Below are 21,365 nucleotides of genomic sequence, written 5' to 3' on the forward strand. Positions count from 1 at the left end.
ATAAGAAACTATAGATCTTAATAAGTTTGAATTCTTTTTTTTAATAATTTTTTTCAATTTTTTTATAAACATATAATGTATTATTAGTCGCAGGGGTACAGGTCTGTGAATCACCAGGTTTACATACTTCCCAGCACTCACCATAGCACGTACCCTCCCCAATGTCCATAACCTCCCCACCCCCCCACCCCCCCACAACCCTCAGTTTGTTTTGTGAGATTAAGAGTCTCATGGTTTGTCTCCCTCCCGATCCCATCTTGTTTCATTTATTCTTTTCCTACCCCCCAAACCCCCCATGTTACATCTCTACTTCCTCATATCAGGGAGATCATATGATAGTTGTCTTTCTCCGATTGACAATAAGTTTGAATTCTTAAATTCCCAAAAATAGTCTCAAATTTAGGTATCTATGTAAGAAATTACTTAGCACTGACCAATGATATTCTTAGATGGTATTTTAGAAACAAAAAGCAGAAGCTGCCCCGTTTTAGCTACTATAATCACATTTCAAGCTCTGTGAAGGGAAGCTCAACTCAGTGTCTTTATAAAAACAAAATTACAAAGGCATACTTTATTGATGACTTCACAAGAGAACACACATCCCAAGGCTACTGTAGGCAACGGCTCCCACAGTACCACAGAGTTGTCCCACACGGCTGCTGCATTCTTCTGGACACAGGACTTATGGCTAGGAGTCAGTTACGAATGGAAGTCTTAAAATTGTGTGGTAGGAATGGGCAAGACAACAGGTGGGATTATAAGAGAGAATAAGAGTCAATTAAGTGTGATTTATAATACCTTCCTACCCATACCCTTGTCAAAGGAGTCCCACCCACATTTGTGGAAGTTTCTCTTCTAGCTGACGCTACTCCTAATTGTGACTGATTCTTTGAGGGGTACAAATCTTGTCCTTCTCAGGTCAGCAAGTCTTTCCTTGAGAAGTTGGAATAAAAAAGCAAGAATGTGAGGTTGTTGGTTATTGAGGCAGCAATCAAAAAGACCATCATGATGTCGTTATCATGATGCTCTGATGCAGAACATGCTTGCAATCCAAACATATCCAGAAAGATCCAGAAAGGATACTGAATAGAGAGTGATGAAGCCAGCTGGTAGGCAAGTAAAAGCCAGGCCATAAAGAAAAACGGAATAGTCTCAAGAGAGAAACCAGGGATTGTTGGGGTGGGTTTCGTTAGCCTTATGGTGGGCTTCAGGAGGCAGCTTTTACCCCATGGACCACGAGTGCATTTCAGTTCCTTGCAAACACGGCCAAATACAAGTATGAAGAGCCTAAGAAGAGGTAGGTTTATCCTCTGAGAGAGGCAAAGGGACTATAATAAATGCATAGGGAAGTAGAAGAGCACTGAGTTTTATTTTTTTTTAGGTTTTATCTATTTATCTGACAAAGAAAGAGACAGTGAGAGAGGGAAGACAAGCAAGGGGAGTGGGAGAGGGAGAAGCAGGCTTCCCGTTGAGCAGGGAGCCCGAGGCGGGGCTTGATCCCAGATCCCTGGAATCATGACCCGAAGGCAGAGACTTTAACCCACTGAGCCACCCAGGCGCCCCGAGGACTGAGTCTTAAACCATGATGCTATACAGTGTCTACTCAAATATGAGAACTTCCCTACTTGTAACTACTTCCGAGGAAGAAATCTAGATTGTTACTTCTGAATAAATAAGTGTGCACAGTTCATTTTTTCTTATAGCAACTATCATATTACTTATGGAGTGTCTCTCAAAATGCAAAACATGTTTCATGGGTGGTAAGGGAGTAGATTTTTAGGTGGTTCATTAATTACTCTTTAACATTTCATGATATTTCTTTAAAGATTTTATTTTTAAGTAATCTCTACACCCAATGTGGGGCTTAAACTTATAACCGTGAGATCAAGAGTCACATGCTCTTCTGACTGAGCCAATAAGAGAACCAATAAGGTTCTCTTATTCTTTTATATTTTAAAGTTATTCATTTTCATCTGTATTAAAGTAAAATATAACTGCTCATCAAACCTGTAAATTCACAGTGAGGTTAAAGCTAAGGTTAAAACAGTGAATCATATTTAAGTAGATTTAAAGAAAAATACTAACCCAATGGTATACAACAGTAACAATATTGAAGATTTTAGGTAAATATCACAATTTAAGATATCCTGATTTTTGTTTGCTTGTTTGTCTGAATAAAGAGTTAATGAAACCTCTCTTTCTTTAAGAATATTTTTACCCACAGGTAACTTTGTGTTTCTGTTTCCCAAAAATCTGATTAAGGTAGAATATCAGCTGTGTTATGAGGCAACATTGTTTTTGGCACAAGGTAAACCAAGACCTATGAAGCCAAATCTAACCTATAGCTTTTGGCAAATAAATGTTTAATGAAACACAGCCATACCTCTTGTTTTCATATTGTCTTGCTGCTTTCATGCACAACTTGCTGACCCTTGGCTTATGCTAAAAAATAACCCAACTGTACATTACATGTGGCCCAGAAATTCTTAAGTGACATATTAACACCTGATGGGAAGTCATGGCTCTGGCCTTCTCTGTGTCCTGTAAATTGTCATGGGACCCTAAAAGCCAAATCCATAAAATCCTTAGAAGAGATATTGGCTCCTAGGGCAGAAGGCTTCCAAGCCAAGGTAGACCTGCCCACCAATGTGGATCTGGTGGGAGCTGCAGTCACTACAAAGACTGCTGAGGGACCCCACACACACACACCCCAATGAGGAGAAAGGCCTGTGTGCTCTGCAAGCATGCTGTTTTCTAGCTGGTACTCTTGACTCTGAATGACAAATGTGGATGACTTGGGTCTTGAGTGTTTGAGTATTTAGCAGAGTCTAAAATGAACCCCTTCATTAGTATCTAAAATATATTAAGAACTTATAAAACTCAATGCCTCTCAAAATGAGTAATCCAATTTAAGAATGGCCAGAAGACATGAACAGACATTTTTTCAAAGAAGACATCCAGACGGCCAACGGACACATGTAAAGATGCTCAACATTACTTATCGTCAGGCAAATGCAAATCAAAACTACAGTGAGCTATCACCTCACACCTGTCAGAATGACTAAAATCAGCAACACAAGAAACAACAGGTGTTGGCAAGGATGTGGAGAAAGCGGAGCCCTCTTGCCCTGTTGGTGGGAATGCAAAGTGGTGAGGTCACTCTGGAGAACAGAATGGAGATTCCTCATAAAGTTAAAACTAAACTACTCTGTGATCCAGCAATCACACGACTAGGTCTTTGCCCAAAGAATACAAGGGATACGGGCACCCCAATGTTTACAGAAGCATTATCTACAATAACTGAATGATGGAAATAGTCCAAGATCATTTGATGAATGGATATAGAAGATGTTATACACACACACACACAGAGAGAGAGACCCTGCTTTAAATATATATGTATGTATGTGTGTGTGTGTGTGTATATATATATATATATATATATATATATATGAATGAAAGCAGACACTTACCTATAGAGAACAAACTGCGGGTTACCCCAAGGAAGGTGCGTGGAGGGATGGGTGAAACAGGTGATGGGGATGAAGGAGGGCAGTTGTCATGTCATCATGGTGATGTCTGGAAATGTTAAATCCCTATACAGTACTCTTGAAGCTAATATTACACTCCATGTTAACTAACTGGAATTTAAACGAAAACTTAGAAAAAATAAAAAGAAGCCCTTGCATGTTGCAGTTTGTTGGATATATTCTACTTTTCATGCCAAATGTGTGTGCTCACAATGTTACAAACACCCAGGACTATGAACTTGGCAGATGGCTACTATGTTTCCAAAGCATACCTTTAGGTCCTCTCATTCCATCAATTCCCGAACGTCCTGGGGACCCTGGAGAACCCGGCTCACCCTGACAGTTTAACAAAACAAAAGAGTTTAATTTGGTTTCAAATACAAATGATATGTTGGTAACATGACCCAGTTATAATATTCTATAACCAGTTTCTATATATTCGCAGTGGTAAAGGAAATCAGAAGCGGATTGCAGGTGTACTAATACATGTGTCCAGCTTTAAAAGTGGCTAAAACTCCAGAATTAGAAGTGTCAACAGCATCCAATTCTCTAATTTGATTATAAAAGAGTAAATATATCACATAATTTGAATATTAAGGTTTGAATGAGCAAATTAATACCAAATAAAATCTTGTTAGAAGACTTTTTTTTACCCAAAACTTGAAAAATCTATTTGATTCCAAAAGATGGGTAGCAAATTATATCCATCTTCTATAAGCTGTGATGTAGGCCATGACACATATTGTATCTCTTGGCTTCTCAGGGGGGTGTTTTACTCATGCTTACGAAGACCAAATGTATTTACAGCAAAATCTGAGATATCTGCAATCAGATAGGAAGGTTTCGATACCGGAATTTGGGCTATTTTTCAGAGAACTCTACTCGGATAAACCAGCAATCATGGGGGAAGTTCCTATAGAGCTGTTTAAACTAGGCTGGTGGAGGGGGTAGTAGGTGGAGTGAGGGACTCCGTCATCTGTCACGGGAAAACAGGCATGAGCACTGTTCAGAAATTATAGTCACATCATGGCTTTCCAGAAGCCTTCATTCTTTACTTACATTCTAAAAGCCAGTCAAAGGGCAATGATGTACACTGGCAAATTAGGACTCCTTATGGGCACCCAGGAGCAAAAGGTTTGTATTATTTCTTTCCTCCCCAACCACAGCCACTTACCTGGTCACCTGGAAATCCTGGAAAACCAATAATCCCTCTTGGACCAGGTGAGCCTGGGGGGCCTGGGGAGCCTGGAAGCCCTGGCTGCCCAGTTCTACCAGGCTCCCCTCTGTGAAATCCAGGTGGTCCGTGTCTTCCGGGCTCTCCTCTCCTCCCCTGCATCCCAGGATCGCCTTTATCACCTGGAGGGGTTGCATGTGAGACAAACCTCTTCTAGGAAATCCCGGGTGGGACAGTAGTTAGGATGAGGGTTTAGGTCCTATATTTAGGAGAAGAAGCCCAAGGTTTTAGGGAGACCTAGTTCTTGCCCTAAGCCCCATTGTGATGGTTTTGGGCTTCACTGACCTCACTGGGAAAAAAGCACCCATGAATTGACTCAGAGAGGCATGAAACGACTCCAAGGGAGGAATGAGCCTGCAAGGTCACCTGCTTGGCCACACACTCGTCTTGCAGATGAAGAAGAGCTGACCCAGCGCAGTTAAAAAACATCTGCCCCCAACAACTAGTTAAGGAGAGAGCCAAGACGAGAGCCCCGCCCTCCTGCAGACTAAACCTGAACTTGACGGGAAGGCAGAGAATACAAATGTGGTGGTAAAGTCCTTGCCCTATGCTGTTTCTGGGGAGCAGGAGCACGGGCATCATGGTGCTTGTTAGAAAGGCAGAGTTGGGGCCTGCCCCAGCCCTGCTGATCCAGAATCTGCATTTTCACAAGAGCCCAGCAGTTCACGGGCACACTGAAGGTGGAGAAGCATGGGTCAAAATGACCTAGGTAGTCATCACTGTGTTACTTGTTTTAATACCAGTCACCACAAAAGGGGGTACTGGAAAGCTGGAACTGGTATTAGAAGTATAATCTTTGGACTGACACCCTAATTTGGAATATCCAAATCTAGACCTATGTATGAACTTTAGTTAAGTTCTGGCATGGAAAAGCAAAAGAAAAATGCAGCATGAGGTTAATCTGTGTATATTTGTATCTAAAGAAAGTGGCCTTCCCTTTCCCAAACAAACTCATGCTTGTTTATTCAAAATGATCTAGAAAGATCAACACATCGGATACAGTTAAAAAGAACGAGCATTTACCTACCTTCCTCTCCTGGGAATCCACCATCTCCTGGAGGTCCAGGTTCGCCCGTTTTCCCCTTTTGGGAAATGATAGCCATCTCTCCTTCATCTCCTGGAGGTCCTCTCGCTCCTTCAGATATTAAGTATGCAAGAGAAAAACAAACAGAAGGTCTTCCGTTAAGACCCTTCAGGTCCAGTTTGCAAATCTACATTTTATTCCCTAAACCATATTTATGTTTATAGCTTGCACATTGCCGGTGGAGTTCCTAAAGGAAGGGCCAGATCTTTTTGCATTCCCCTCCCAATGTGTCCAGCAACAGGGTCTGGGCTACAGAGAGTGATCAGTGAACGCTTGCTAAATTCAGCCAAACGGATCTCGGAGTCTTAGGTGAAAGCAGATAGGCTTGAAAGGTTCCAGATCTAAAATATGTCTCTTCATCCTATAAAACGTGAACCACCCATCTCATATTTTCCAGTTCCCTGTCTTTCCCTTCCTAGCTACCCTCTTTTATTTTCCTTACATTAAAAGATCATTTATTTCAACTGCTTCTCCACCTAGAGAATTCTGAAAGGTAGGAAGAATACATGGTGTTTCTACCCGATTTTCGTAAACACTGTCCAGTTGTAGAAGTGTGCTCGAGTAGGCTCATACCAGTGTGGTGAGAGCCAATTACTAACAAGTGGAGAATTTTGCAAGCCAGTTGTTAAAGTGCTCACAGCTTTAAACCAGCCACGGTGGGTATTTATACCACGGGAGCAAACACCAATCAGAGCATTTTTTTTTTTAAGTTTTCATTTAAATTCCAGTTAGTTAACATATTATGTACTATCAGTTTTTTATATCTTTTATTTTGGAGACCATAATAGCATAGCAAACATCACTTAATCTAAGCTAGCTAAGAGCGACTCTGATTCCTTGATTCTTTATAAAAAAAAAAAAAAAACAGATAGGCTAGTAAAACGAAAATAAGAGTAGAATCAATTCACCAAGAAGTAAAAGTAATTTAAATTATACAGGAGGTTATTTACCCGGAGTGCTTTAAGGACAAAACACTTGTCTCTCAAATTGTCAAGCATTCATTCTCTACACTGGAAATGAGATGTTACCTTCACTCACTGCAGCCTCCCAGCTAAGTGCTAGAAGTAAATATGTAACAGGGATGGACACAGAACATTTACACCAGTGGTCTTGAAATTTTTATTTTTTAATAGTAATGAAAACTGTTTTTTAGGATTTTATTTGAAAACTTTATTTTTAAAAAAGATGTATTTATTAGTTATTTTAGAGAGAGAGAGAGCATGAGCAGGGGAGCAGGCAGAGGGAGAGGGAGAAAATCTCAAACAGGACCCCTCCCTCCTCCCGCTGAGTGTGGAGCCCAACATGGGGCTCAGTCTCACAACCCTGAGATCATGACCTGAGCCAAAATCAAGAGTTGGATGCTCAACCAACTGAGCCACCCAGGTGCCCCGAAAACTCTTTCTTTAAGTACAGGTGGGGAAGTATAGCTCATGGCTCGGATGAGAGTGGATTTACTCTAGTTCAGAGATCAGTAAATTACCACCTGAGAGCCAAATCCCCCTGTGGCCAGTTTACCTATAATCCGTGAGCTATGGTTTTTACACTTTTACATTTAGGGGATAAAACTCAAAATGGGAACAATATTTTGTGACATGAGAAGATTAATTGAAATTCAAATTTCAGTGTCCATAAGGAAAATTCGATTGGAACACAATGTTTCAGCATGTTTCTGTGCTGTCTCTGGCTGATTTCATGCTATAAAAGCTGAGCTGAGTGCTTTTAACAGGGACCACAGGCCCTGTAATATTTATTATCTAGGCTTTTTACAAAAGCAATATTTTAAAAAAGAAAGAAAAGAAAAAGATTGAAACAGAGTTTGGGGGCCTTTCCCCCTTCCTTCCTAACCAGTGAGAAGGTTCTTTTAAATCCAATAGCCATATATCAAAGCACTTGATATTTTTTTTCTACTAATAGAGCAATTCATTTATCAGTTATATGCAATAAGACCGAGAGATAAGGAAAATGAATTTGGTTTAAAATTCTAAAACACCAGGAATCCAAAAGGAAGAGGAATCCAAGCTGCAGGACAGTTCCACGTACTTTTCAAAGACCATCTATATAGGTTTTGATCAAATACCAAAACCAAGATGTAGCATCACCGTGCTGTCAAGTGCATTTACCTTTGGCACCTTTCACCCCCCGGTCTCCAGGGAAGCCAGGCTGACCGTCCTCTCCTGGGTCCCCCTTACTGCCAGCACGTCCATCGGAGCCAGGCTTTCCTCTTTCCCCCGGAAAACCAGGGAAGCCAGGCAGCCCCTGGGATCCTGATGAAACGACAGCATGAATTTATAGAAAGACATTTTAAAAGCTTGTACGCTTCCTAGATCTGTGTTCCTTGCCCCCTCCTGTGGCCCTGTTTGTACTGAAGGTAAACAACGTCTACCAGGCCCACCTCGTGTAACCGCTGTGCTTTCGGACTCAGCTTTCCACCCCATAGGGCTGAAGTGGGAGCCTTTACATTTCTGAGTCCTGATCTCATCATGCTTGAAGAGATCAGGAGCCAGGGATATGGGGCTGGAGGATGGGGACTCATCCAATGCGGAAGTACATTAGCCCTGACCCAACACCTGATCAGCTCTACCCAGTGTGTTGAGAAGTATTTGTGGGTTCTGTGGGCTTAAAACCCCCCCAACATTTTCCCATTTACCTATACCAAAACATTGTGCCACGGGAAATAACAATATAGGGGATATAGGGGATAAGATGAAGGGAGCGGTCACTAAGGGTAGGACAAAATCAGGTTGATATAACAGTAAATTTAATAGTATGATCATGTGTAATAGTCTTCACCTGGCAGTAGATTTCAAGTTTATAAAATAGGGGTAAATAATAGAAGAGTGCTACCCACCCTTTGGGCCTGGAAGACCAGGCAGTCCGTCATCCCCTGAGGGGCCTGGGATGCCTGGGGGTCCTAGGGGACCGTCTGCCCCTGGCCATCCCGGGACTCCAGGGAGGCCCTTCATTCCAGCTGGACCAGGAGGCCCCATGTCCCCTTGCTGTCCTTTCCAACCTGGGGCACCTGGGACAAACCACAAGGACAAAAATGTGTGAAGACTGAACACTGGCTTCACACATGGGCAGGAAAAAAAATTCACTGATAGCTTAAATTGTGTATCCATGCCTATGAAACAATGTTTATCAGCTAAAACCACAGTGGCAAGGCTCCATCAGTCTCCGAACCTATTTTCTTGGCTGCTATAAGAAGAAAGGCAGATTACTTGAATAAATATTTCCCAGTAGAGATACACAAATACTATAAAGAGCATTTTAAAAATGGAAAACGGAAAGGGTGAAGAACAAAAATAGTATTTGTATTTACTCTTGAAACCAGTAGAAGAAAACTTTCCAGGTGTTCCCTGCAGCTCTGGCCAAGTGAACTTGGTCAGGCTGTTCACTGGAGAGGACTGCAGAAATCACAGCAACATCATCTGGTTTTTACTGGTGCTGGAAATAAGGCCGTAGAGGCGGGGTTTGCCTCAACCCCATTTTGATCCATTTTCCTGCCATTTTTGAATAAATGCAACAGGATATAAATAACAGGAGACAAACCAAATGGCGAAATGAAGATCACATTGGAAACAGCCCTCTAGTGCCTTGGGTTGAGATGTACTTCTTCCTGGGTTTCTCAAGCCCCTATGCATCTTGCTGGGTGCCCCCAAAGTACAAGGTCCTGGCCACTCTTTACCTGGGCTAGTTCTCAAGGTTGTGTTTGGCACCCACAGCCTTGGCAGGTGACACAGCGCCTATCCCAGCATAAAGAGCAGGCTGTGCTGCCTGAGGCTATAAAGCAGCAGCTCCCCAGGCTCGGGGCTCCTCTCAGATCCTGCAACCTGCTGCGTGTGCAATGCAACATCCATTGAACCCCACTTCTGTGTCCCCATGAGACTAGGGTGACAAGGGGAAATGACCCAAACCACCAGGAAGTGCATGCCCCTTGCCGTCCTGTGAACAGTAAAGTCCTTGTCTCTGCCCCAGGACTCTTGGTTCCACTGGTACGTAAAGGAGTAGCAGGTGAGTTTATTCCTCTGTAAGCAGAGTCAAGTCCCAGGCTCTTCACGGGTGGGCATGGCACAGGCTCTCACTCACCTGGGTGGCCTGGAGCCCCTCGGAGTCCCGGCTGCCCCGGTAACCCTGGGGCACCTCCTTTGCAGGAACGAGCAGGTAGACCTGGGATTCCTGGAAACCCAGCACTTCCCTCTCTGCCTCTGGGGCCTTTAAGACCTGGGAATCCCGGCCTGCCAGCTGCCCCTGAAATGATACAAGGCATTGTTGACACTCAGGGCATCAAACTAGAGAGTCAGCCGGCCACAGCAGGTGCACACTTGCAATACCAGAAACAAGACTTTTCGTCCAGCTCAGGGCTCAAACGAGTAAAGCCTCTCAAAGGATGTTCTTATCCCAGATGGTCGTGAGCTCCAAATGAATGGGGAAACCATGCATTACTAGGAGAGTTACTTGATACGGTTACACAGACAACGAAGAAGTTGCTTGGGCAAAGTAAACACCGCGAGGTTCTTCTTGATTTTAATTAACCTCTCACATTGTGGAAGGCTTTCCACCAAATCTCCACAGTACTTACACACCCAGTTCACAGTTTATGGATGTGTCTTTTGTAAGCCATTTCATCACTTGAACTCTTAAATTTCTATTTATTGGAAAGGCAGTGTCATTTCCAGAAACAACAACAACAACACCACAATTCCCCTATCATCCACCCCATGCCCTACCCTAAAAATCTATTTTTTTCCTTGTTTTCATTATACTTCTATTCATGCATTTATATTTTTAAAGTAGTAATCACAGTATATCATTGTTGGATTATTTCACATTGCATATTAATCTGCAAATGTTTTCATTTTGTTATAATCTTTATAAATACAATTTTAGTTGAAAATAGCTGAATGGTATTTCGCTGAGTGTGTGCATGTGTGTATTACTCAACTCTATTGTTCCCATTTGTTCATCTTTTGTGGATGATACAAGGGTATTTTCATAGTAATCTTTATCTTCTGCTGAACACTTCCCTTAGCTACATTGTCACAAGTGAGAGAGTAGGATTATTAAGTCAAAATTATTTTCACTGACTCACAGAATGTATTCTCCTGTTACTTTCTGACTAATTGGGGTTTTGTATATGAACATTTTGACTTACCAACTATAGAGTAAGTCCCTTGGTGCCAAAGAAGGGGACTTAGTCCCCTGCCCTCCATTTGCCCTGTCATATGATACTATTGTGGATACCTAGTATATACTGGCTCTCCCACTGGTAGAAAAGAACCAGAAGAGTGTCTGTAAAAGTCTGGTCTGGGGTCCACTCTTGGTCACCACAACCTAAGGGTCTGGACTGCTAGGACCCAATTCTGATGTAATGAATCAAAATTCCTGAGACTAGGGCCCCAAAGATGATGATTTTAAGGACCCTGACCCAGGGTTACTGTTACTGTTACTGTTAAATACATTAAAGACTTCTACTGAGGGTCCGAAGGAATCCTTAGTGATTTTGGAAATAGATGTTACATCAGTGCCAGGACCATTTTCCCACCTTCCTCGCCCACTACCCCTGCTGGAATGGAAGCCCCTCCACCCTGTCACGTGTCCAAATAACACAGTGTGCCTTCCAGGCCCAGCCCACACCACACCCAGCTTCCTAAACACCACTGCACACTGCTCTGCCCTTGGGGCTCCCCCCCCCCCTTCTTTTAGCCTGTCCTCCTTCAACCTGGCCTTCGCAGCAGGCAGGTGACCCAGCGCCTGTTCCTCGGGCGTTTACAGGGCTCACGTGTTCTCCTGAGTCTGAAGCAGGCAGATGTCCAGCAGTTGCTGAATCAAACTGAATAGATGAGCCACAGTGAGCTGCCCCGAATTTGAAAACAACCCATACAATGCAAAGGCAATGCTACGGAGGTTCCTTGAAATGTGACCAGTGCTCATTTATGATGAAGATGCTTAGGGGGAAAATTCTGCATTCTAGATTTCTAAGGCTACGTAGTCTATATAGCCTTCAGTGACCTGTTCCAGAGCTGAGCCAGCTCTATGGACCACAGGGACAGCACAGCCCTCATACCTTCAAAGCCTGGATGTCCTGGAACACCTCTGTGACCTTTTGACCCTGGCACTCCTGAAAGACCTCTCTTTCCTGGAGCACCTGGTTGGCCATAGGCAGTGTCTCCCATGACTCCTTTCTGACCATTTGCTCCATGAGAACCAGGGAAGCCTGGGGGCCCCAGAAGGGAGGACCCCTTTTCACCTCCAAAACCCGGATCGCCCATGTCACCACGAAAACCTATCGAAAAAAATTGTTTAAATTGTTGGATGTACAAATATAGAACTAATACAAATGGAAGACTACTACTTTGACAAAAATGTATTTTTTAAAAATACAGGAGCATTAACTAAATTAAGAGTAACTTAATAAGCAACGTTGCTTTGCCATCTTTTGCAGGAAAATACATTGTGATTTTGTATTTCCTAGAAGCCCATGATGTTTCTCTCATTGCTTTCACTCACTGGCAGTCTGTCTGGACTGAGCAGTTTCTACCAAATAATAGACCACTGAGAGCCTGGAACTCATGCTTCAGGTAGAAGGAGCCCTGAGAATTTACAAAGTTACCAGAATCTGAAAGTCACTAAAAGCTAAGAGCTTAATGTTTCAAAAAAAAAAAAAAAAAAAATTCCCCCATTATGTAGGGATCCCTGAGCTGTCTGCTTACTACAGTCATTGAGTTTCAGAAGTACAGACACATTCTTAAATGAAAAATGCTTATTCACCAGGTGGACCCGGTATTTCTGATATTCCTGGCTTGCCACGCCGACCTTTTTGCCCATCGAAACACCTCAACCCCGGAGTGCCCCGAAGACCTGGAAATCCCTTGGGTCCTAAATAATAACAACAAAACACAGGCTCAATAAAATGCAAATCAAATGAGAACGAAAATCAGGTGATCTAAAAAGAACCTGTGCCTTTTTCAGAGTATTTCTACTGTATATAAGTAGATGTTACCTTGCCTGGTTTACATAATCGTTTTAGGAATCGTGTGCTCCAAACAAGTGTTTCAGAGAGCGTACCTTTGTTACTGTGTTTTCTCCAAAGCCATACTGCAAAGGATTCTCCCTAAAAGCCTTTGAGACATGTACCACCACTCCGATGAATCTTTTGGTGCCTTCCCATGCTCTGTCTCGACACAAATATTCAAGCACAGCCCCTCCTTATAGGAGGAAAGAGATGGCAGCCAGCATGTAGTCTGCCGAGAAACCATCAGGGTACAGGCCACAATCTACTTCCCTACACCTTACTATATTGCCCTCCAAGGAAGCAAAGGCAAAAAGCACCTGCAAAAGGAATTGAGATTTTTTTTTCAAACATTCTTTGATTTCCAACTGGAAGTTCTCTCAGCTAAAATAACTTTAAAGGAGGTACAACTGGCAGCTTAAAATCTGTGTGTTCACATCTCTTGAGGCTGGCAAAGCAGAACAGGGTAAAACTTACAATCACTAAGTACATTATCAGTTTTCCTCCTGGGGCATAGGAAAAGAAAGAAGGTACAGTTTTAAAATACTCAAAGGGGAGATATTTCTACTGAAATGTGATCAAATCAAGGTAAATTTTGTTGCATAGAGATTAAAAAAATAAAACAAAATACCCCACCTAGAGTATGCCCAAACCAGTAGACTTGAGTCTTACCAAGTGTGTCTTACCACAGATGCTGTTTTCCCAGAGTCCCTCAAAACCTGATGATTATTTTAAAACTATTCTCACTAGTCACCAGATGATTAACTATGGGTTCATCTGTCTCACCAGTTCCTTTACTCTGGGGAATGTGTACAAGAGCCATTTCTCATTGATCCTACCTGGAGGTCCATCAATTCCTGGGGGACCTGGCCTCCCAGGGTAGGTGATGTTACAAGAAATTGTATCGCCTGGAATGAAAAAACAAACAAAATGGCATTCACGCAACTGACAGCCCCATGTAAAGTGAATCTCAATGATAACTCAATCAGGATAATTCTTCATAGAGTATATGTGGATTGCAAGGGAAAAGAAGACTTCCAAGTATTCTTAGAGCATCTGAACTACTGTTATTTTGAATTTCTGAAAGACGGGTCCTGAAATCTGAGCTTCAACTGTCAGTATGAATGTAAAGGGAATAAGAAAAATCCCAAGAATTTTCAGTTTTAATAACCCAAAAAAAGATATGTATTGACAGGCCCAATGACACCCAAGACGATGGAATCGGAAGACCTGAGAAATCATGATATAGGAGCGACACTGAACAGTGAGCTCGGAGGACTGGAGTGTGGTTTGGGTGTGGGAGGCCTGTGTAGATGAGTACCCTCGGTGAGAAATTAATGCCAGCTGACATTTCCTGAGGGCCTACCATAGATCTGGGCCTTCACATGTATTGTCTCTTGGTTTTGTTAATGACTCTGGACTGTGGTCACTCTCATCCCCCCATTTTTGCTGGTGAAGACAGGAAGATGCCAAAGCCTTTGTTTGCCTCTTGGTTCCCTCTCCCTTTGAAATGGAATGTTTCTCTTTTATAATGGAATGAATGCATGACAATGTACCACTCCATATGCTCTCAAATCAGAAATGTATCAACTGAATAAAAATAATGTTAGATTTTGAAGAGTCCAGAACCATAATCTTAAACCTTATTGAGGACCAAATTTTTGCCTGTGTTGTCAAAGCGAGAACCAATGTGACCATCTCATTCTAACACTTCACAATTAATAATGTAGCCTGAGGCATATGTACATATTACAAAGGAAAAAAAATCTCAAATAAACCTTTTTCCAGACTTTTCAAAAGTTTTCAGTTCTAATACCGCAAGTCACTTTACTGTTTTAAATTCAGATAACTGTCAAATATATTTGAAATCCATTCTTTTTTTTTCCTTCCTAGAATGCTTACACAAGGGTTTTCCAGGACAATGATGTATTTTTTAAATGAAACACTAGTGTTTTTTTATTAATATACCCTGCACTGTCTCAAAAGAGAGTAAACAAATAGATATTTTGAATATGTATGTAAATTTAATACCAATTGCATGAGCTGGTACTGAGAAATGAATGAAAGGCAATTTTGGTATGTCAGACAAATACAGCAACAAAGACATTTTAGTATTTTAAGAATTTGTTTTAATTATTGATTGTGCTGTAATGCTTTTGTTAGACAACATTCAAAGTTTGAACAGCAGCTAGAAGAAATATTATTTAGTGGTTCTAGCCATAGCTATAATGACTTTTCCTAGAAGAGAGGATCACTTTAGCCTCCACTATTTCCCTTGCCATTCTGTAACACATAACATTCAAAATTACCTTTCTGACCCTTCAAGCCTTCGAGGCCCCTCTCACCGGGGTGGCCTGGAGCTCCTGGTGGCCCTCTCTCTCCCGGTGGGCCAGGAAATCCCAGACCTGGTTGTCCTCTAGGTCCTGCTCTGCCCGGGGGACCTGGGGGTCCAGGAAACCCTTTATCACCTGGGAGTGCATCTTCATGATCCCCCTGGGAATGTTTGCATCGTGAGTCAGTTAGCAAATTTGCTAGTCCATGCGTTCAAAGCAGTCATTGTCATAAGCTACAGAAACACATAGAAAACCTCATAATTCCAGGAGACTCAATAGCAATTGTAATTTTAAATGATTAACTCAGCTTCTTGTTCAGAGATAACATAAATATTTACAAAGACTTAGATGCTATGGGGGAAAGAGATTAAGCCTCAATTACAGAAAGCCATGTGTGTGTTATGTGTTAAATATATTTGAGAAATTTTATGTGGGAACAACCCTCTGATATCAAAACAAGAAGATAGAGAAACATGTAGTTAGAGGGAGGTCGAAGGCTTATAAACTGAACAAGTAAGTTCTTATGTATTTGAAATTGTGGTCCTATATTCTGAGGAGAAGGCACAGGGATAGATTCCACCGTCCTTCACATCTGCACGCAAAGGACTGACAAACACTTTCTGCTCCTGCTTAAGAATTTGGCCTTTGATTAACTGTCTAGTTTTGTTCCTCTGGCAACTTCATAAAAACAGGATGTCCAGTATATCACAAGGCAGCATTGCTTATGGTAAAATCAATCCCCAGCTGCCAAATTTGCATCTGGTCTGGAAAACTAGAAAGATCTTTGTGGAACCCTTGTTGGGGCTTCCTTGAATGATGGTTCCTGGAACCGGAAAGTTCCCCATGGGGTCCCTGCACAATGTGCTTCTATGGAGAAGGAGCCTCTCCAGTCATGGCTGCCTCCATGTCTGCCTCAGAGCTCATCTCATTCACACCAATGGAATGAACAGTTTCTAGAACTCTCACATACAAGGAAGGCCTGATGCTCTCAATGACAGGTAGCATGTCTGGTGGAAATAGCACATGCGTTGGCATAAGACAGACTCGGGTTTTCACTCCTATTTAGCCCACTTGATAGGTAGGTGACCTGGAATAACATACCCTTAGCCTCCATTTCTGATGGTAAAATCTGAAAGCAAATTGCTCTTCAGAAGATTGATGATACGCATGAAACACCTAACTCGGCTCCTGTGACATCGCCCCAAGATGTTTTTAGTTCCTAAGCACTGGATCATGCATCAGAGACTTTTCTTATGGCCTCTGTTACCTACACATGGTTTCCACCCAAAACGTGCTTGAAAAGTGCAGAAATATTTGTCAGTGGGATTTCCCTTCAGCCAATATGTCAAAATTCAGGGGATTTGCACTAATGGACCCTCTCTTGCTTGCCACTTCCCCTCATGTGCCTCTTCACCTGGGGACAGAACCAAAGGTCATTATCAAGACCTATGTTCTATCCTCCACCCTCCAGAGTTTACTGAACAGGCCTGAGGTTGCTGGGGGCTTTGTAGATGCGAGGGCCCCAGAAACAGATGCACACCATGAGAACGATGCAAAGACCAAAGACAGGACAGGAAGTCTTCCCATGACTAAACCGCCACTCGGGATTTCAGACCATCTGCTCTTTAGACCATCTGATTCAGACCACACCTTTGACAAAAATCAACTTTTTGTGGCAGTCACAGAAGGCAACTCTGATTTACAGCACATTGACACTTGACTACATTATAGTTTTAAATCAAGAAGGGGGAAACAGACGTTTCGTGACCATATAAGAAAATGAAATTCAATAGCCAAAGAAGAATTATACATACTGGAGGGCCTGGATCCCCCCTTTTTCCAGGAAGTCCATCCCCGCCATGTTGTCCCTGCTGTCCTGGAAATCCTGGGAGCCCATCAGGACCTCTTTCTCCTTTCTGCCCTGGGAACAAAGGCGAAAAGGTATTCAAACCCTTCTCAACAGTAGATGAAGTAGAAGGAAACACAGGACAAGCATAAAAATAATGACCTTGCCTCTGTGTGGGCTGGTAGAGACTCAGAATATCTCAGTTGACTGACTAAAGTCACATAAGGACAACCATGCAAAAGGAAGAGAGGAGAGTGACAGTTGCCAAACCCACTGACCTTCTAACTTGGAAAGCGCTTCTTTCTTCATTCTGCCAGGGAGGCTGTGTGTGGAGGCACCAACCACAAGATCATCTGCCCCTGCTTGCACAACACTGAACGTGGTGCCCCATCCCCTGGCAAGGGTGAATGGGGAGCAGTCCATGGTAGTGTGCTGCCCCTAGGCTAGACCAGTTCTTCCTGATTTTTTTGGCGGGGGGGGGGGGGTAAACTGGAGTTAAGAAGGTAGAGCTCTACTTCTTTTTTTTTTTTTTAAGATTTTATTTTTTTATTTGACAGGCAGAGATCACAAGTAGGCAGAGGGGCAGAGAGGCAGAGAGAGAGAAGGAAGCAGCCTCCCCGCTGAGCAGAGAGCCTGATGCGGGGCTCGATTCCAGGACCCCGGGATCATGACCGGAGTGGAAGGCAGAGGCTTAACCCACTGAGCCACCCAGGCGCTCCTATAGAGCTCTACTTCTTTTTGTGAGAACTTGGAGATTCTGGCTGGAAGGGCAGTATATGCACAGCACAGGAAACTAGCCTTGGAAAGAAATGCAGTTGGTGCAATGAAAGATGCAAGATGTAGGAAAAATCTCCTGGATCCAGCCATCCCAGTGCAAGCCCTACCTCTAATACTTCAAATTTTGTTTAGGTGAGTCAATAAGTTACTTTTTTCTCTAAAACAACTTCAAGCTGGGTATCTGTCATGACCAAAACAGCCTTGATTAATACAGGATGCTATAATGCACTGGATAAACAGTAGGCAAGTCAAAGGTGGTCTTTTGTCAAACCCAGAGCCACAATAATGAGGACTCAAATATGGTTTTTTTTTTTTATGTTTTCAAATAAGGGATAGAGGATTTGAGGCTCAACATTATCACAAGAAATGTGAGGGGCAAGGAATATTTTTTTAAGCAATCTCAACAGCCCTGTATCTTGTCATAGAATTGATCTGTGGTCAGAAGAGAAATGAATACAAGAGGATGGTTCCCATTCCATTCATAAAATGGCAGGGAGCTATGTGATTGACTAGGCTCACCTTTCACTCTTGATACGACCACATCGCCCTTTTCTCCTTTGCTGCCAGGTGGTCCTGAAACACCATGTTTTCCCTTGGTGAAAAATAAGAGGAACAAATCATTTTAATTTTGATGGGTCAAAAGATAGTCACGTTCATCTAATCTGTCTCTTGTTTCTTTCTAAATAACCTGTTCCAGATTCTGGTTTGGTACTCTCAGTATCATTCTCTTTCTTGCCTTCCAAGGCGGGTCCCACCTTACGAAACTGAGGCTCTTGACCCGCATTTAAAAGCTTGTGGAATCTGGATAAGTTCTGTACCAGATTCAACAGAAATGTGTATCAATATCAATGTCCTGGTTTGGGCAATATACTAAGGTTATGTATGCTATCATGGGGAAGCTGGATGAAGGGTCCACAGGAACTTTCTTTCTCTGCATGATGTTGCAAACTCCTTAAGTCATAAAATAAAACTTATCTCAAAGTAAAAATTCATAACAAAAATTTTTAACTATCTTGGACATTTTAATGAAGAATTAAGAGGAAGGGGGTGGGTGGGTTAACCACAAGAGCTGCCACTAAAGCTGAAGGCAGAGGCTTAGGGACAAGTGTGTGATATTGAGAGAAGTTGATGAGGAAGAGGGGAGGAAACAAGAACCTTCATTATAGCTGATATATTTCCTCCATATAGCAGGTAAACAACTAATTTTGGCCAATGGGCTCATCACCTTTTGACCTCAACATTGCTCTGAAACTCAACTATTGGGTCATGGTTTTATAAGTGTTATGTTATCATTGAACATTAATCTGTGTCAAAAATCTGGAGACCTACCACCAGTATAAAATTGGCCAAGCACCATAGTAAATATAGCTACAGGAACACTATACAGAGCTTAAGGTTACTTATCCTGTGATCTTAAAAATCAAGAAACATAGACAAGAATTTAGAAGGAGGTGAAAATGACTGAGCAAACCCATCTTCTCTCACATAGATGCCTTGTCTTATTCTCATACAATCTAACAACATGTTCATGCAGGCTTAATTACCTCCTCAACTGGCACTTTATAAGCAGTTGGCAACTAAGGGAAGAAGGTGCCAATAGAGGTGAGCATAACGGCAGTATTAAGCAGTAAGAAAGAAGAAGAAGCCAAAACTATACTCAACAGGCTTAAAAACACAAATGGCAAAAATGTGTGGGAGCCATTTAATGTAGAGAAAAAACATTTCCACAAACCCATTCAAAACCCCCAGGATCATCACTATAATACAACTTCCTGTGTAACATTGTTTATCAGACACGAGAAAAGTGGGTGGAAGAAATTTCTGAATAGAAATAGCTAGATTAGACAGGAAAGGAACTTTAGAAATTATAAAGTGCTAATATGAGTTCAATGTTGCTTACTTCTTACTTTTCCTGTATATGCTGTTATAAGTAACAAATGGACAGGACCAAAGTATATGAGGCACAGTACTCAGGCCACATTATAACGATAACGTCCTTCTGATGGATAAACTTATCAACACATAAAACCATTCATTGAGCATGTGAACCAGTTCCTCTCCAGAAGGACAATGCCAGTGGAATGCTTAATAAATAAGACCTTGGTCTCCTTGGAGTGTGAGCAGTTTCTTAGTCAGCATATTGGAGACTTAGAATGTACTATCAATTACTCTAATGCTCTGCAGATATAGAATTTTAAGCACTAGATCCAGATCACAGACTTAGTTGAGCTAGAAAAAACAAAATGATAACCAGCACTCATTTTGGATTTCACTAAAGAGACATTTACTGAGAATTTAAAATGCCAGGCATTACTTGGAGTATCAAGGACACAACAGTTAATAGCAGACCGTCTTGCCTTCATGGTGCTTAGATTCTTAGTGAAACAAATGTTGAATTTAATATATTTTTTGGGCCAAAGTTTCCCAGAAGCTTTGGGATCAAGAGCTACTTGTCACTGTTCTAAGATCTGAGATCACTAAATCCATGTGTTAATACAACCACAAAATCTCAGCAGCAACAAAAGAATCGCTCTCTGCCAGGCATGTACCGGTTGTTTAAAACATGGTCTAGATTAGAGACTTCAGCCACAGAGGCCTGGAGGGACTGTGACTACCACAGGAAGCAGATGGATGGACCAAGTGGGGACATGAGCACCCTACCCTGCTCCCACAGGCATAGCCATCTCTCAGCTCCTGGCGACTATAGAAATGCACTGACCCTGTGTTAATGAACTTCCAGTTTCTCAAGTGCAGCCATAAATCTTAATAATAATATAAAAACAAACACTATGAAGACAAAACCAGCATGCCAACAGGACAGATTTGGCACATGTCAGTTGTGACCTTTGGTTTTCTCTGGTTGTTCCCTGATGTGTATACCTTAGAGCCCTCAAAATATACCATTGAATACTTAACAATAAACCTGTAAGACAGGTGTCATTATATCCATTTTATAAATGAGGCCCTAAATCTCAGTAAGACTATAGAGCTCACCAATGTCATAGTTGGGATGTGAAGGTGGGTCCATGTACCCCTAAGCCCCCGTGCTTTGCACTACAGCATCTTGGTGGGAAACCCCCATCCTCAGACTATGGTGATAAACACAAGCTTTGGTCTAACCACAGAAAAAATTGCAAAGAACCTAAACCTACTTTTCTTTTTTCTACTCTACTACCCATCCGTAGCTGCTGAGGTCAGGGACAGCTGCTGAGAGAGAACAGGTCTGGGGAGGTGAGAGTACCCATGATCACCTGTGGCTCCTCTGGGTTCTTTCCTTCTGTCCATTCTTCTCCCTCCACCACTTTTCCTTTCATAGTGCCTCACGCTATGGATCTAGCACCTAACAATGACCACCCTGTGATGAATTTAAAGCAGAGAACTCATATGGATGGAGTCAGACACAGAAAAATGACGTCAGAAATAGAAGCTGTCCAAAGAGGCGAACCCTAGACCAAATGAATTACAGAGCTCAGTCAGGGCAATGCTGGATGAACTAGCCATTCACACTCAAGGATGTTAGCCCTGAGGAGCAACTCCAGAGGAAGCCACAAA

General features: G+C 42.3%; 1 protein-coding gene across 10 annotated transcripts in view; it reads right to left on the bottom strand.

Annotated features, from left to right (window-relative positions):
- COL4A4 (collagen type IV alpha 4 chain) overlaps nucleotides 1-21,365 on the bottom strand; it is a 122,166-nt gene that overhangs the window by 31,300 nt on the left and 69,501 nt on the right. For all 10 annotated transcript variants that reach the window (XM_047721164.1, XM_047721163.1, XM_047721166.1 and 7 more), the window contains 12 exons: nucleotides 18,333-18,405; nucleotides 17,005-17,111; nucleotides 15,167-15,350; nucleotides 13,697-13,765; nucleotides 12,617-12,724; nucleotides 11,913-12,131; nucleotides 9,935-10,096; nucleotides 8,697-8,867; nucleotides 7,969-8,112; nucleotides 5,792-5,899; nucleotides 4,705-4,886; nucleotides 3,803-3,866 (listed from right to left, as the gene is read on the bottom strand). In XM_047721164.1, the coding sequence (XP_047577120.1) occupies nucleotides 3,803-3,866; nucleotides 4,705-4,886; nucleotides 5,792-5,899; nucleotides 7,969-8,112; nucleotides 8,697-8,867; nucleotides 9,935-10,096; nucleotides 11,913-12,131; nucleotides 12,617-12,724; nucleotides 13,697-13,765; nucleotides 15,167-15,350; nucleotides 17,005-17,111; nucleotides 18,333-18,405 (1,591 nt within the window). The remainder of the gene's footprint in view (nucleotides 1-3,802; nucleotides 3,867-4,704; nucleotides 4,887-5,791; nucleotides 5,900-7,968; nucleotides 8,113-8,696; nucleotides 8,868-9,934; nucleotides 10,097-11,912; nucleotides 12,132-12,616; nucleotides 12,725-13,696; nucleotides 13,766-15,166; nucleotides 15,351-17,004; nucleotides 17,112-18,332; nucleotides 18,406-21,365) is intronic.

Source organism: Lutra lutra, chromosome 3 (assembly GCF_902655055.1).
Source record: "Lutra lutra chromosome 3, mLutLut1.2, whole genome shotgun sequence".
In the NCBI taxonomy this organism is placed as follows: Eukaryota; Metazoa; Chordata; class Mammalia; order Carnivora; family Mustelidae; genus Lutra; species Lutra lutra.